Source organism: Euprymna scolopes, chromosome 11 (assembly GCF_053919585.1).
Source record: "Euprymna scolopes isolate OS-2025 chromosome 11, ASM5391958v1, whole genome shotgun sequence".
NCBI lineage: Eukaryota > Metazoa > Mollusca > Cephalopoda > Sepiida > Sepiolidae > Euprymna > Euprymna scolopes.
This window is the reverse complement of record NC_136492.1, coordinates 79,271,557-79,288,524: the sequence shown is the minus strand read 5'-3', so window position 1 is coordinate 79,288,524 and position 16,968 is coordinate 79,271,557. Positions and strand designations below refer to the sequence as shown.

The 16,968-nt window shown below is 33.3% G+C and overlaps 1 protein-coding gene across 1 annotated transcript in view; it reads left to right on the top strand.

The window, feature by feature from the left end:
- The window catches only part of LOC145287936 (tyrosine-protein kinase HTK16-like), a 119,219-nt gene that overhangs the window by 54,876 nt on the left and 47,375 nt on the right, over positions 1–16,968 (top strand). Inside the window, exons 5-8 of the mRNA XM_080135889.1 lie at positions 1,814–1,929; positions 6,482–6,622; positions 9,915–10,017; positions 14,310–14,377. Coding sequence (XP_079992015.1) covers positions 1,814–1,929; positions 6,482–6,622; positions 9,915–10,017; positions 14,310–14,377 — 428 coding nt within the window. The remainder of the gene's footprint in view (positions 1–1,813; positions 1,930–6,481; positions 6,623–9,914; positions 10,018–14,309; positions 14,378–16,968) is intronic.

The following is a 16,968-nucleotide window of genomic DNA, read 5'->3' as shown; positions in this document are numbered from 1 at the left end:
TGAACATTGTGTCGTCAACATTACCTGTTGATGCACTTGGATAAATATAGACACTGATGTCTTTGATACATCAAATAATAACTTGTGGACTAAGACGTTGTCTAAGTTGTTAACAACACAGACTGAAAACCTGATTGTGCCAAGTCTGAATCCAGTTGAAAATTATCTCGGAAAAGTTACTATTCCTTTGTATCAACACATCCCACCCCTTCACTGTAGAGATCCCTAGATTCTGAAAAATTTCCTATTTTAATAGCTTCTTTTCTAAGAATATTTGCCTTTATAATTCACTCCCTGCTTCCTTGATCGTACCAATGTGCAAAAATTTATATATAATGTGAATAAACATCTTGCTGCACAATTCTGACCCACATTACCCAGCTTATAAGTCTGACTCCTATCACAGAAATTATACCTTTTGTCTTGTTTTAGCACTTTTCAACCCCTCTCCCCCCCAAATAAATGTTAGGTTCTGGATATGACCTTAAACTATATCCGATGGTGAGGCCCCAGCTTGCGGCTTTGGGGAGTATGGAGCCATCCCTAAATTGCCATTGCTCCCAGGTCCACTGACTCGGAGTGGTAGTACCTGTTAGGGGTCCCAACTATGGGTTAAATAGAAACTGATTTGAAAAAAAAAAAATCAAATATATTCTATTAAAAACTATTTCTTCAAAATCACTGGATTCAGCATTAAATGACCTAAAAAGGGTTGATATGCCGTAAAACAAAAACAACCAACCGGATGTTATAAATGCGCATATTCCGTCCTGTAATAAAATTTTGTATCATAAAAAAATCTTATATTATTCAGATTCATCCAACAACTGTTCTGATCTTGAGTGTTATTTTCACAACGTTTCGGTTGATGTAACCTCTGACCTTCTTCAGGTGTATCTTATCGAATTCTGAAATCTTTGTATCATGTGTTCGCCAGAAATATTCATGAGTGCAACAAGAGACATCTGAAGAATGTCAGAGGTTACATCGACAGAAATGTTGTGAAAATGACACTCAAGATGAGAGCAGTAATCCGTAAAATCCAAATAATATGAATGATCAATCCTCATCTCAAAAGTTCAGAAACACAAAAAAAAAACAATTTATTTAAAAATTTAAATGTAAAATCTCATGGACAGAATTTAGTTGTTGAGGATCATTTGTATTTGTAAAAAAAAAGTAAGAAATGAATAGTATCTGGTCTCCATTATAATTAATGTTGGCTGTGATAGAAACTCCACAAATAAATGAATAGATTACAACAAATGACATTGAAGGTTTAAAAAGTAATAAATAAAAGAAAAGAAAAATGAAAAGTCCTGAAAATATTTTCGTATCTTATCACGTTATTTAAATCTAGAAATCTCTGCATATAGCAACACATGAGGCAGTCAAGGTATGTCACTGTTTTCAATCTGAAGTCAGATCCTGTGACGCATGATGCAATCAAATTATATACTTGTTTTCAATTAGAAGCAAGATCCAGAGCATCCATCCAGTTTCTTCCAGTTACAATCAAATCTCTCTCAATTGTCTGCTTCCAATTCGTTCCACCAACAGTCCATTGAAGCACTTGGTTGGCAATTCTCTCTTGGGTCAATCTTAGAGTATATCCAAACCAGCCAGTAAGTAATAAATAAAATAAAAAAGACTAAAATGAAAATTCTTGAAAATCTTTTTGTATCTCGGCATGTTAAAAGAGTTACGTGTTAAATGACAGGAAGTTTTGTAGTTACTCCTCATCTTCTGGCTGCTAATATCGAGTTGAAATTAAGACGATGACTTTAATAATGTTGCTTTGATTTATTCTTAGGGGACACGGCCCTGCACATTGCTTGTCATACGGGAGATGAATCCATCGTTAAAATTTTACTTAAACATGCTCCACAAACAAACCTCAAGAATCAACACAAGTGTACTCCTCTCCAGGTTTGTATTGTCATTCATATCAAGAATTATTTGGTTTGAAAAGTTCTTTTCTTACAGCGCAAATTCACACACAACCTCCTACCAAAAAAATAAAGACTATATACTACATTACAAATGTTTATCAAAGTAGAAAAATAAAGTTAAGTAAATAAAATCTACTTCAAAGTTAAAATCATTATGGTCAGCATCTACAACAAAAAACAAGATACCATATTCAGTTTTTAATCCAGTTTTTTTTTTATGGAAATTACTCCAGACAAGGCATGAAGCCAGTTGATGTAAGGAGCTAAAAAAATAGTACTTCAAGGTCAAAAACTTGCCAACAATAAATGTTAGATGGAATAGAATCTGATAAAAAAAAAACAGCAATTCTTCCCTCTTTGTCAGAAACATTGCTCATGGAATGTGAGAACTAAAGGACAAAATAAGGAAAGCGAGAGTTATGGGGCTGCCGAAAGTAAACCCAGGGTTTACTTTCGACTTGCCTTATCGTCGTAAACTGTCATAAAACTAACTTTAAATATATTGACATGATTATGTGATTAGCATAAATTATGTTACAAAGGTGGATGGTGTCATTAAGATGAACTTGCCTGATTATTAAAAAATGTCATAATTTTTTTTTTTACCCAACCTCACAAAGAAGGCACGATGCCAATGAGACATAAGAAGCTACTGTGAATTAGGGGCCGTGCTTACAGGACCTTCATTATCATTATACATTGAGTATCTCACCGAATGGCTTGACAAGTACTGGCTTACATTAAACGTAAAGACAATCATGCTGGATTGATTGGGAAGCAGACTTATGGTATATTTTTCCACAGATTCGATGTTCTAGGAAAGAAACTTTGTTCATGGAAATTCTATTTGTTTTTTTTTTGTTTTTTTCGTATAGAGAAAAAGAAACAGAAGTTTTTGCTGTGATTGTAGCCAGATGAATTTTTGCTGTGAATGATTTATGGAAAAGAGAGGCTCGCAACATCTCTTCTGTGTGAATGAGTCTGCAGGGTTGAGAAGAGGTCATCTTTCATTAGATTGTGAAGTCGATTTTGTCTTCATTTTTCACTTGTTTTGCTGAAACTTTCGGAAGAGACTCATGTTTGCATTTAATGCATTGCATTCTATACTCTAGGTAACTTCATGGCACAACTAAGAAGCATAGCTGGAAGCCTGTTTGCAATTATTTGATTTTCGTAGATTTTTTAAGGAAATTAAATCAACTATATTTGAAAATACTCTGAATGACACTTTAAGCCATACCTGAAGATAAGATGTGTTAAAAAACAATGTCTATTTTAATTCGTTTATCTTTCAACACATCTTATCTTCAGGTATCAGTTCCTACACATACAAAAAAAATGTCTATTTTAATTCGTTTATCTTTCATGTGTAGGAACTGATAAGTCTGAAACAGAACAAATAGGTAATTAAGATATCTGATAAAAAAAAGTATTATCCACCTGCCGAATTTTAATGGTTTTTCAGTTTGGGTCATTAAGCTGTTTTTGTAATTTTTATCTTTTTACTAATTGTAGTCGCCTGACATTACCCAGGAGTAAAAGAAGAAAAAAAAAATGACTGACTAGTTTACCAAAAAATGTAAATTAATTTTGGTGATTTTAATTTCATGATAATAACATTTTTTAAAAAAGAAAATTTCAATCTTTTCTTTTTTAGTACCCTGCATAAACTGATTAATAGTAGAGCACAAAAAATAATGAATCAATTAATGTGAAAATTTATCTTTTAATATTTACGAATATAATGTATTTTTAAATTTATATATATATATATATATATATATATATATATATATATATATATTGCAAGAAATCAAGTTAAATAACTAATTACATAACTAACTTCCCTTTAAGAATATTCAGTGAGTAAAAAAAGATGTATTCATGCTGATGTGGACCCAAGGTTGAAACCACCATAGGAAAATTTGGAACACAGATTAGGTGTAAAAAAGATATATTAACTGAAAAGATTAGAATGATAGGATAAAGTGTCCAATATGAGTAGTCATACATGCTGCACACTACTAGTACTCTTGCTGATTCTATGGTATTACGATACTGTCCTCCTGAGAGTGTTATCTCACATCATAATATAGTTCTGAAAAAGTCCATGATGCAGGTAAGTTTCAGTTTCACAATACATGCTTACAGTTTTCTTTGTCAGAATAAGTATTTTCAGGAAAAAAACTGAAGCAAAATAAGCTGCAAAAGAAAAACAACTAAAAAAAAAAATAGACTGAATTAAGAATCAGCATGTCAAATAAATTACTGTTTGGGTCTAACTTTCCAAACCTGGTAAAATAATCTGATATGGCATTACGAGCCAATAGAGTATTTTTGTTGGAAATTGGGAAAACTTTCACACCTAATGTGCTTAAATCAGTGCAGGTGATACTAAGAATGCAGTCACTACCTATTTAAGACTTCTACCTGGTCATGGCTGACAGAACAAAAGCAAAATTCTGTATGGATTACCAAGTTCAACAAAAAGATCTCTGAGTTCGACAGTATACACCTGAAGGAGATCACAGTTTATATTAGTCAAAACATTGTGAGAACAGCATCCAAGATGAGAACATTAGTCCGAATCACGCAAGTAATACGTAGAAGCTTTTAACTTTTAACTGATCTAATCTATTTAACCAAGGTTTTGTGGGATTATAAAAAAGCAACTTTAAATCTTAAGTCTTCATTTATTTGTATAGTTTTGACAGATGTGTCATAACGGCATGATAACAAAGAAAATGAAATTTAACAAGATGATTATTTGGGGAAACAATAATAGTAAATATAATTAAAATTTCACATCTTGGATGTTATTCTCATGACGTTTTGGCCGATGTAACCTTTGACCTTCTTCAGGCGTGTCTTGCCAAACTTGGGAATTTGTATGGAATTTTGAATGAAACCTTTTATTTAAAACACAGGGGTAGCTTGTTCTCGTTCTGTCAACCATGACCAGGAAGAAATCTCTAGTAATTCATAATTGTATTCTTAGTATCAACTGAGGATTGAATCTTCAATCTCCGGAAAACTGTCACTTAGAAATGACTTCTACATATCACTTTTAGCCATTGTACCCTTGCGGACAATTTTAGTACAGATTTAAAATGGAGATGCTAAATACACAACGGATATCGGTTGAAATAAGACAATAAAAACCAATAGCTTTAAACTTTAGTCATTGCCAGGAGTGGGAGAGGATGGATGTGCATATTTTGAATAAACAATTAAAAAGAAATCACTTCAAGTGGTAGGAGTTGAATGTTAAAAAAAAAGTATTTACTTAGAAAAAGGATGATAGAATCTCAAATGCTGTAGTTGCCCTGACAAACATCTCTGTTGAATAACACAAATGTTTCTATGTAGCTTACTTGTCATATATACTGTTACTCAGCTTTACTCATGAATTGAGCACTGTTGAAGTAAATAATACTGAAATAAAATTAGGTACATAATGTAAGTCTTTCTGTGGAAATATTCTTTATTCATTTATATTTCCTTTATATATATATATATATATATATATATATATATATATATATATATATATGAATCCTTATTTAAGAAGCTCAATGTAATTACAGAGCATATAATAAATGAATGACAAAAGTCTATATTCCAAATTGCATGATGTTGACCATCTTACAATTTATTCCTTTAATTCAGTTGACCAATTCTGGACAGTATCTATTTCATAGCACAAAATCAATCACTTAATTATTGATTGATATAATAATTAAGTGATTGATTTTGTGCTATGAAACAGAAACCATCAAGAATTGTAAGTGTCAACTCAAAGAAATAAATTGTAAGGTGGTCAACATCATGAAATTTGGAATATAGACTTTTGTCATTCATTCATTATATATATATATATATATATATATATATATATATATATATATATATATATTTGTTTTAGATATGTAGTCTTACTACTTATTGCTATATAATTTAATTTTTTTCAATCCTCACTGGTCTTCTGAAGATTGAAGGTTCAATCTTCAGTGCAAGCAACACTAAGAATACAATTATGAATTACTTTTACCTGATGATGGCTGGCATAAGCAGATAACCAGAGCAAGCTATCCTCACCGATAAATAAAGGGTTCTGTTTCAAATTTCTTAGATATTCCAGAGTTTAACAAGCTTCACTTAAAGAAGGTTGGAGGTTACATTGGCCAAAACATTGTGAGATATTTGCAGTTTTTGGATTCTTTCAGACTACTGTTCTCATTTTGAGTGCCGTTTGAACAACATTTTGGTCGATGTAACCCGAAACCTTCTTCAGATGTATGTTTTCGAACTTTGGAATCTTTCTATCAAACTTGGGAATCTGTATGGAATTTCAAACCACGATTACATTCAAGATGAGAACTGTAGATGAACATGGTAAGAATAATTGAAACGATACAAATTATCAATTTTCATCTAAAATATTCTGAAATGTCATCAAAATTTAGTAAGAATAAAAGCAGACAAAACTTTGTCCGTCGTTTTAATATTTTCTATTTTGTTTGTTACAGCTGGCCTGCCACTCAAAACATTGTGATATTATGTCAGATTTGATTGTTCTTGGATGTTGCGATCCACACACCAGATGCAAATTTACAGGAGTTTATCCGCTTCATGAAGCTGCTAAGCTCGGACATCATAAATGCGTTAAGGCAAGAGCAAAATCTTCTTTTTTTTTTTTTTTTTTTTTTTTTTTTTTGCTTTAAAAAAAAAATAGCTAACTTGTCTGTTAACTTCTTTTTTTTTAAATCCCAAACAAAGCATATTGCTACTGGAAACATAAGAGGATACTATTTGGGATCATGTCTAACAAGAGATTGTGGGGAGTTGAGCAGCAAAATCTTTGTTCACATTACATTTAAACTTCTGCAGTTTAGTACAGTCAGTATAGTAGGAAACAGGGAGGGAACGCCAAAGTCTAGCAGTCCAAGGGAAGAAACTATTAGAGTAGGAAGCTTTCCAGCATCTAGGGACTGCAGTATTACAATACTGTCCTCCTGAGAGTGTTATCTCACATCATAATATAGTACTGAAAAAGTCCATGATGCAGGTAAGTTTCAGTTTCACAACACATGCTTAGTTTTCTTGGTCAGAATAAGTATTTTCAGTAAAAAAAAAACTGAAGCAAAATAAGCTGCAAAAGAAAAGCAACTAAAACAAAAAAAAAAAAAAAAGAGGCTGAATTAAGTATCAACGTAGCGACAGGATGATCTTGAGCGGGGTGTATATGTCGGGGGCATCAGAGCACATTCCATTAAAGTACTTGTAAACCAAACACAGGGATGTAACATTGCAGCAATAGAACAGGGGTTTGAGCTTGTCCAACAATGCGGGACTTATTAGATTGGAAACGTTTTGGGACCCTGTCTAAGAGTGAGAGATTATTAGTAGATGCACCAGCCCAGATGTGGCTACAATACTTTATGCATGGGTGAAATGTGACTTTGTAAAAATATAGGATGCTCTTGGGTGTAAGTTTCTAGCATGGTAGAAGGAGCCCACTTTCTTTGCAGCAGCCTTGGCAATGTCCTTAATGTATTTGTTCCAATTCATTCAGCTTACCTGATTTGCTTGGCCAGCCTATCTTTACTTATCTGGGCCCATTCAGTTGTTATTGTTATTTTTTTTTACTCATTTACTTTTTTATTTAGTTTTATTCATTGGTGTAATTTATAATGTTATTTGATTATATACATATGTATTATATACTGTACTGTATTTTCTTACTAATTTTTAATGCCGTATCCCGGGGTTCTACTGTACTATAAATGCTTAACTACTATATAAAACGCAGTTGTGGGTATGTCTATCTAAAACTACAAAACAAACATCCACAAAGTTGGTATTTTCTTGATAAGCATTGCTCTGGTTGAATAATATCTACAAATTTAGAAAAAATGATTTGTTCTTTGACTCTAAACTAGCATAGATTTTGTTGGAAGATGGAGCGGGGGGGGGGGTCTATTTTCCAGCCATTTTATATACTAACTAAAGGAAAATAACAGATTTTTTTTTTTTTTTTTTGAAGTAGTTATATTTTTCCCCTTATGGTGATCCATTCCTCAAGTAATTTATAAAAAATGTGTGCTCATTGTATGTCCAGAGAAAGAAAAAAGAGGGGGTGGGGCGGAGATAAGAAGAAACCAGGAGAGAGATAAATACAAGTTTTAATAGAAATATATTACACTTTTGTCCCTGGCAATGTGCTAGTAATGATATAAGTGCATACATGACATGTTCATTCTATATGTCTGTCATCATTCTCTACATTTCCCAAGTATTATCTTTTTCATTTCGTTTTTGGTTATGGTCTGCTAACGTGCTTCCTAACTTATGGCGTGGCTGCTACCAGAAGCGGTGAAAAGGCAAATCAGTTCCTCCACTTTTATTATTCTTCAGTATTTCTATTGTGAAGTGATGCATTAAAATAAAATATAAGAAAAGGACATTATTGAAAAGTAAACAATAAAAATCAATAAAATTATACAGATAAAAATAACACAATTGGTCTTTACTAACGGGGAGGGGGGATTTGCCCGGACATAAAATAGGCTTAAATATGATATTTTAATTCGTTCAGATTTCGTATATATTATTATATATTATTATAGAGTTGTGATTTCAAAAGTAAAAATAGGCATCAGTTAGAATCGAAACCAAAACTGTAGCATTCAAAGCTGGTGATGTTACCATTGTACCAAGGTGACACGCATACGAACTGATTAAAAGTTAAAAATAAACTAAGATGAATGTACAAAATGTATAAGTTTTTTTTCCCGATTTTGAGCCATTTCTAACCCCTTAAAAACTATTTTAACTGGCTAAAAACCCATAAAAGAACAGTACATAAAAAACCCCAATCATTTGCTGCCGCTAGTACAGTTCTGCAACTTTTAGTTTCAGAGGAGATAAAGTTTGAAAATATGGAGACAGACAGACAGACATATAGCCTTTTTATATTAGATTTGCATTTTTAATAACAAAATTAAAAAATAAAAGTTTTTATTTTATTTGAAATTTTATAAGAAATATGTTTATGAAATTATAAAAAATGTTATTTTTAATGTTAAAAATAAGTTTTTTTATTTCAATTTATATAATAAATATGTTTATGAAAGTATAAAAATGAAATTATTGAAATCAAAATAACAAATGAAATTATTGAAATAAAAAATAACAAAATTTCAAACATCGTAAAAAAATGCATCCAATATATCATATTCCCATATTCTCAAAACAGTTTTAAAAGATTTTAAAAAGTGTTTTCAATAATACGTATTAAAAAAAAAATAATTTCAATCATTCTTAATTAAAATAAGACCAAATAACTTTTTTCAATGATTATTAAGTAAAATTAGAATGATCAGGAAAGGGTAATAAAAAAAAGTGTAACTGCACGGGGGAGATATAGTCATGAAAGAAAAAAGCAAAGGAACTGATTTGCCTTGTCACTACTTCCTGGAGCAGCTTCGCTGTGCTCGCCTGAGCTCCAATCTATGGTCCCCCCCTTGTTCGACTTCACAAAAAACACTTGTCTAGCGGAAACCACTATTAATAATTTCCCCCACTCTTTATTCGTGCCTAAATCTAAACGCAGATTGCATGAACAAAGTTTCTTTATTAGAACTGCATGCCTTTGGAACTCTCTTCCGTTTTCCTGCTTTCTAACTAAGTACAATATAGTCGTTTTCAAGTCCAATGTGAACAAATTCTTGATGAGTCGTCTCTTAAGTAATCCAATTTACCAAATTTTCACTACTAGTGATTACTATGATATTTTCCCATTGACTTCCGTACACTTATTAACACTTATCCTCGAGTGGTCTTCGGGCCTTGATAAGCGGTGACTCCTGTGTAAAAAAAAAAAAAAAAAAAAAAAAAATGTTAGCTGACTATAACCTCCTTTTGATCCTTAACTTATTATTTTAGTCATTTCTTTTGCAGGTTCTCTTGCAGAATTATTGCCCTTGTTTCCCAAGGATCAATGGAGAAACGCCATTGGACATTGCTACTCAACACAATCACACAAAATGTGTCAAGCTCTTTGGTAATCATTTTCACATCTTTTACAACTCCTGGGGGTTTCTTTAAATTCTATGAACTGAATTGAATTTTAACAAAGATTCGCACTGCAACCAGATGTATTGCTGTAAGGGTTTTACTGGATTCTCCAATGGTCATTACACATGCCATCCCGTCGACTAACTGTAATTGTTATATGGTGCAATTTTCTACTGTCTTTCTAGGCTGCTTCCCAGTCAACTACAATATGGTCAATTTCAAGTCCAATGTAAACAAATTCTTGCTGGACTTGTCCTCTCAAATTAAATTTTGTCCAATCACCATTATCATTATCAATCATCACAATGTTGTTTCACCATCCACCTAACACATTTAATCCTTATCCTCGAGTGGCCTTTAGGCCTGGATGAGTGTTATTAATTTTTTACCTAAGGAGCATCTAAATTAAAGTAGCCTGATTTGCTTTTGATTTTTTTTATTGGTAGCAGTGTTGGGATGATTAATCAGAACCGGGAATCGAAAAAATCAGAACTTTTGTGAGTATCAGAATCGGGAAAATTTGTGCCTATTTTCTGATGCCAAAAACGATTCTTTAATTTGTCTTTTTTTTATTTAATTTTGTTGAAAGCAAAATCTTCCACTGGTGCTAGTAATGATAAATAATAAATATTTATTGATTTTAAACAACCAGTAAAACTAAAATTCATAAATCATCTTCCACAAATATATTTTTATGCTTGAGAAAATGTTTGCACATTTATCATGTATTTTTATGGTAATCAACAGCACTATTCTTATACATTTATAGATTTATTAAGAATAAGAATCAGAATTGATAATTGTATCGGAATCGTCCCATCACTAATTGTTAGTAATATTTCAGAAAAATTTTTGTAAAAAGTAAACAATGTTTTCTTTTTTTTTTAAATTTTAGAAGGAGTATTTTTTTTTAATCATAAGTCAAACTTCAAAAAAGGAAAAAGATTACCTTTCGTTTGAAGAAATAAAAAAAATTTTGATTTACTTTTGGTACGGCAATTTAATTTTTTAAATAGTAAACTCTACCATTTAACTTTTTCTGATACACAAACAGAAGAAATTTTAAAAAATATATATAAATAAAATGACTCCAAAGTAAATATATCAACTAATTATGAATTGATCTACCAAAAACTAAACATTTTTTATTTCTTCAAACTTAAAGGGACAAATTTTTATGCTTGATCTGTGTGTATAGGTTTGTGTATGTGTGTGTGTGTATATATATATATATAATATATATATATATATATATATATTATATATATACATATGGCGATTAAGCTATACTGAATATTCCGCATTTCATCCACTTTAGGACTCTTCAGGCTTATGTGCATAAGCCTGAAGAGTCCTAGAGTGGATGAAACACAGAATATTCAGTGTAGTTTAATCGCCATATATATTTTATAACTTACTAACTAGCTCTACCTATGTATTGAGCACTTTTGAAGTAAATGTTTACACATAAATTTATACTTTCGTATATTAATTTTATGTGAGTAAATGAAGTAGTTATATATATATATATATATATATATATATATATATATATATATTTTTTTTTTTTTACATTTTCACCTCAAACAAGGCACATTGCCACTTTGGTGTAGGGGGCTACTATTAAGGGTAACAACTACTGAGGTACTATGTTGGGATTTGGGCAGCAAGATGTCGGTTCACGTTACACTTGAACTTCTGCATGTCAGTACAGTGGTGAGCAGGGAGCTGGAATGGAATTCCAGAGTTTAGCGATTCTGGGGAAGAAACTACTGGAGTAGAAAGATCTTTTTCATCTAGGGATCTCCACTGTGTGGGGGTGGGATTTAACTGCCTGTCGGGTTTGTCGAGGGTGTCTACGTCGTGGGGGCACAAGTGTCTGCAGTTCGCCAGAGCATTTACCATTAAAATACTTGTAGAACAGGCAGAGGGATGCTACATTTCGTCGATGGGACAGAGGCTGAAGCTTAGATGCCAATTCAGGGCCTATCAGATTGGTGACTCTCTTTTGAACCTTAACTAGGAGCGAGAGACTAGTAGCAGAACAGCCCAAATGTGACAGAGTCTCTCTTCCGCTGTCTTCTCTTGAAAATGGACTAATAAGTCTGAAATATATTGAGATTTATATCACCATTGAATACAACAGAAAAAAAAAAATTACTGTTGTTTAGAGTTAAAATTTGTGTGAAAAAGAAAAAACAAACAACAAAAAAAAGAACTTTATTTCTTTTGTTTGCATTTAATTTTACTCTATATAAAAAAAAAAAAATCTCGCATTGTTCTTGGCTTTTAATTTTACCTTATAATATATATATATATATATTTTTTTTTTACATTTTCACCCCAAACAAGGCACATTGCCACTTTGGTGTAGGGGGCTACTATTAGGGGCAACAACTACTGAGGTACTATGTTGGGATTTGGGCAGCAAGATGTCGGTTCACGTTACACTTGAACTTCTGCATGTCAGTACAGTGGTGAGCAGAGAGCTGGAATGGAATTCCAGAGTTTAGCGATTCTGGGGAAGAAACTACTGGAGTAGAAAGATCTTTTACATCTAGGGATCTCTACAGTGTTGTGGTAGGATTTTGCAGCCTGTCGGGTCTGTCGAGGGTGTTCACGTCGTGGGGCACAAGTGCTTGCGGTTCGTCAGAGCATTCACCATTAAAATACTTGTAGAACAGGCAGAGGGATGCAACGTTTCGTCGATGGGACAGAGACTGAGGCTTAGATGCCAGTTCAGAGCCTATCAGATTTGCGACTCTTTTGGACGGATCAGGAGTAGTTTTATTGTGGATACAAGTGCATTAAATTCATTGGATCACATTCTGTAGAAATACTTGTAAAACAAACACAGGGATAGGAACTTGACAGACCATTCAGAACTTATAAGGTTAGAAACTCTTAATTAAAAAAAAACGATTTTGAAAATGTTAACCCTTTGTACTTTCAGGTTATCTTTCAAAAAAACAATATTTCGTACTTGTCAGCCCAACTAGTCTTCAAAGTACAGATCCATGCATGGCTCAGCATGGTGTTTGTTTATGTTCATGCATCAGTTGCATGCTAACTTCCGTCACGTGTGAGTTTCATGATAAACAAATTTATTTATCTCATAAAAAAATTCTGGCGGTAAAGGATTAAATTATTTACGGTTGAGAAACAATGAAATTTTTACTGACTGAATTTTAATTAAAACTTTCAGTTCAATCTAATAAGAAATACATTATGTTCGGCTTTTTGGCTTAGATTAAAGTGTATTATCTGTTCTGATATTATACATCATCTGTTCTATCCTCAGTCAATGATGATGATGAAATCCTCCAAGACTGTAGTAATTTTTATTTCTATTCCAATCTAAAGTGCCACATTTTTAGAGACTTGGATTTTTTCCACATTAAATCCTGACCTTGTGTCTAAATCTAGGGACTTAACTTTTCTGTCATTCCGAGGCGTTTTGTCTCTGCTCAATTTAGATGAATTCAGAAATAATGATTAAAATGAAAGAATTAAATGGGAACTATTAGATGAAATACTTAACATGTCCTGTTATGTTCAATTTAAAAAATTTTTTTAAGGGTTCAGTTAAAGATATCTCCACAGGGAAATATCCAAAAAGGCATAACGAAAAAAAAAAAAAAGAAAGTGTACTGTAAAAATATATTGGGCTTCTGCTTTTATTTATTTATTTTTTAAAGAAAACCTTGTATTATCATAATTTAACACCCTCCACTATCGCCCCCCTCCCTTGAAAAAAACTATGAGATTCTACATATATTATTTCAGTGTGAACAGCTAGAAAATTTGGATGGAAGGAAGAAAAAAAATTAAAACTAAAAATTATCATTTTAGAATTTAAAGTGGGGGAATCAGTTTCACGTATAAATTTAATGTGAAATAATCCCACATTTCGGGGATATTCTAGCACTTTTTTTGTTTAGCTGTAAGATATAAATCCTGTGCATTGTTTTCTTTTAGAGGAGGGTACTCTTTTAAGTAATTAAGTGTGTTTTTATGGCCTTACCAGCCATTGGACTTAGGGTTAGTAGTAAAATAAATATTTTGCTTTTTTTTCTGCTTTCCACCCAGTTTTTCAATTCATATGTAATCGTCTAAAAATTCTAGAATCTTATTTTGAGGAGCGAGAGAGAGAGAGGGCAGATAGCAGAGTGTGTTAATCTACAAATTTACCAAAAACCTTCCATCCTTCTTCTTCCTTTGGCTGATATGTCATTACTACCAAAATCCATAAATCTTTTCCTTTTTTTTTCTCCCCAGAAAATTATACTCCTCCACCAGCAAAGACAGATTCAAAATATTGGTTACATCCAGAATTACAGCGGCAAGTAAGTGAACCTCTGACAGGGAAGAAATTTTTATTGATTTTTTTTTTTTTATTACATTTTCACCCCAAATAAGGCATATTGCTACTTTGGTGTATGGGGCTACTATCAGGGACCTAATTTGCAGGGGTACTATGTAGGGAGTTTAGCAGCAAGATGTCTGTTCACATTACACTTGAACTTCTGCATGTCAGTACAGTTGGGGACACAGGAAACTGGAAGAGAATTCCAAAGTTCTGCAGTTCTGGGGAAGAAGCTATTAGAGTAGAAAGCTTTCTTACATCTCAGGATCTCAGCTGTGTAGGGGTGGGACTTCGCTGCTTGTCGGGTTTGTCAGAGGTATTTTCGTCGAGGGGATACAAGGGCTTGTAGTTCGTCAGAGCATCCACTGTTGAAATACTTGTAAAACAGGTAGAGGGCTGCAATATTTCATCAATAGGGCAGGGGTTGAAGCTTAGATGACAGTTCAGGACCTATTAAGTTGACGACTCTCTTTTGGACCCTGTCGAGAAGCGAGAGACTAGTAGCAGATGCACCAGCCCAAATGTGACAGCAGTACTCCAGACATGGGTGAATGGTGGCTTTGTAGGTGTATAGGATACTTTCAGGTGTAAGTAACTTACTAGCACAGCATAGAGAGCCTACCTTCTTTGCAGCAGCTTTGGCAGTGATCTTGATGTATCTATTCCAACTCATGTTTCCTATGAACGTTAAGCCAAGGAGCTTGAACGGAGTGCTGTCAGGTAAAATATCTCTAGCCATAGCTATTGGTGGTTGGTAAGGTTTCATGTAATTATTAAAGGAAACGAGCTTTGTCCATTTTTGACCCTATTCCACTACAGACTTCTAGTCTTCCTCTAGGTTTCAGCGATTACCTTAGATATTTGCGCATTAGTTTTCCCCATGTGCCTGCTATAGAGCATAGTGTCGTCAGCAAATATACTCATCTCAGAGACAATTTTATCAGGTAAATCATTTAAGAATATCAGAAATAATAATGGTTCAAGGATTGATCCCTGAGGTACATCTGCATTTATATCAAATCTTTTGGACATACGCCCATCAAGGACAACCTGGATTCTTCTCTCATTTAAGAAGAATCTAATTATGCTAAGCATTCGTCCAGTAATACCATAGGATTTTATTTTTATGAGAAGACCATCATGCCATAACCTGTCAAAAGCCTTAGGTATATCTAGGACTACAGCCCTCCCCTTTCCTGCCTTATCCAGTGTTTGGTATAATCGTTCAGAGATTACAGTTAGACTATCTGCAGTAGAACAGGCTTGCCTAAATCCATATTAGTGGTCAGACAGAAGTTTAGCAGCTGTAAGGTGGTGGACTAGAGCTTGATTAATTAAGGACTGAAATATTTTGGCGAAAAGAGGGAGGAGGCTAATTGGGCAATAATTTAATGGGTCAGTTCTTTCGCCAGAGTTTTTGTAAACTGGTACCACAGTAGTTTTCCAGCAGCCAAGAAAACAAGATTCGTTAAGTCATTGTTAAAGAGTTTAGAGAGAACTGGAGCAACCTCAGCGGAGCATTTTTTTAATAGCACACCCGGGATGAGATCAGGTCCACATGCTTTTGAGGTGTCTAGGTTTTTTATGATATCATGTACTTGAGAAGGCGTGATTTTCAGATCATCTAGCCTGGCACAAATGTTATTTCTAAATGTCTACTTAAAAAGGATAATGCTTTGTCTCCAAGACCTCTTCCTATATCTGTTTTGCATGAAAACGTTACAAACCCTTATACTCCGAAAATCTCTCCTAATCCCTGTTTATCTATATTATATATTAATGCTGTATTTTTGTAAGTATATCATCTCTCCTGTTCCAAGTGGTCGAAACAACAAATGAATAAGAAATGCTGTGGTCATTTCTTTAGTTATGAATTTTACATGGAATAACTTGTCATTCCAAAAGATAGTTGAGGAGGAGAGACCTATATTTTATTAGAGCAATATTTTCGACTGCTAAATATAATTTTTAAGATTTTATCTGAATTTTCCAGCTCTGAGTTGACTAATAGGATGGATTGGCCTCTCAACACTTTATAAGTGTTAGATTAAACAGATTTCATCTACCAAATAAATATAAAAAAAACATTTGTATTTCAAGGGGAAGTAACTCTGCTTAAAAGTTATCTTGCTTCGTCTCAAAAGGAATCGAAGAAGAGTTATGTTGTTATTCAGAGAATCTACATCTGTCACACAACAGCTTCAATTAATATTGTGAACATGCACTGCGCTGCATGTTTTGCCAGTGCATATTACTGGCAGACACTGCATGATAGATGCGTGAGCAAGGGGGCATGTTTATACATCGGTTCTCATTAGATCACTGAAGTTAAGCTAAATTGAACCTTATTAGTAGCAGATTGGCACTGTATGTAGAAGGATGTTAACACCTCCCTGCAAGAGCTGCACAAACCTAATATCGTTATATCCCTTGATGAGCATATATATGCGACTGGGGAATATTTGTGAGTTTCATACTCCCATAATACTTCCTCTTTTGGAGGAAGTGGGTTCAACCCATGTAGGGTTAGTGCCATTTCAGTACAGTACGACAGGAAGAAGGGAGGCACAC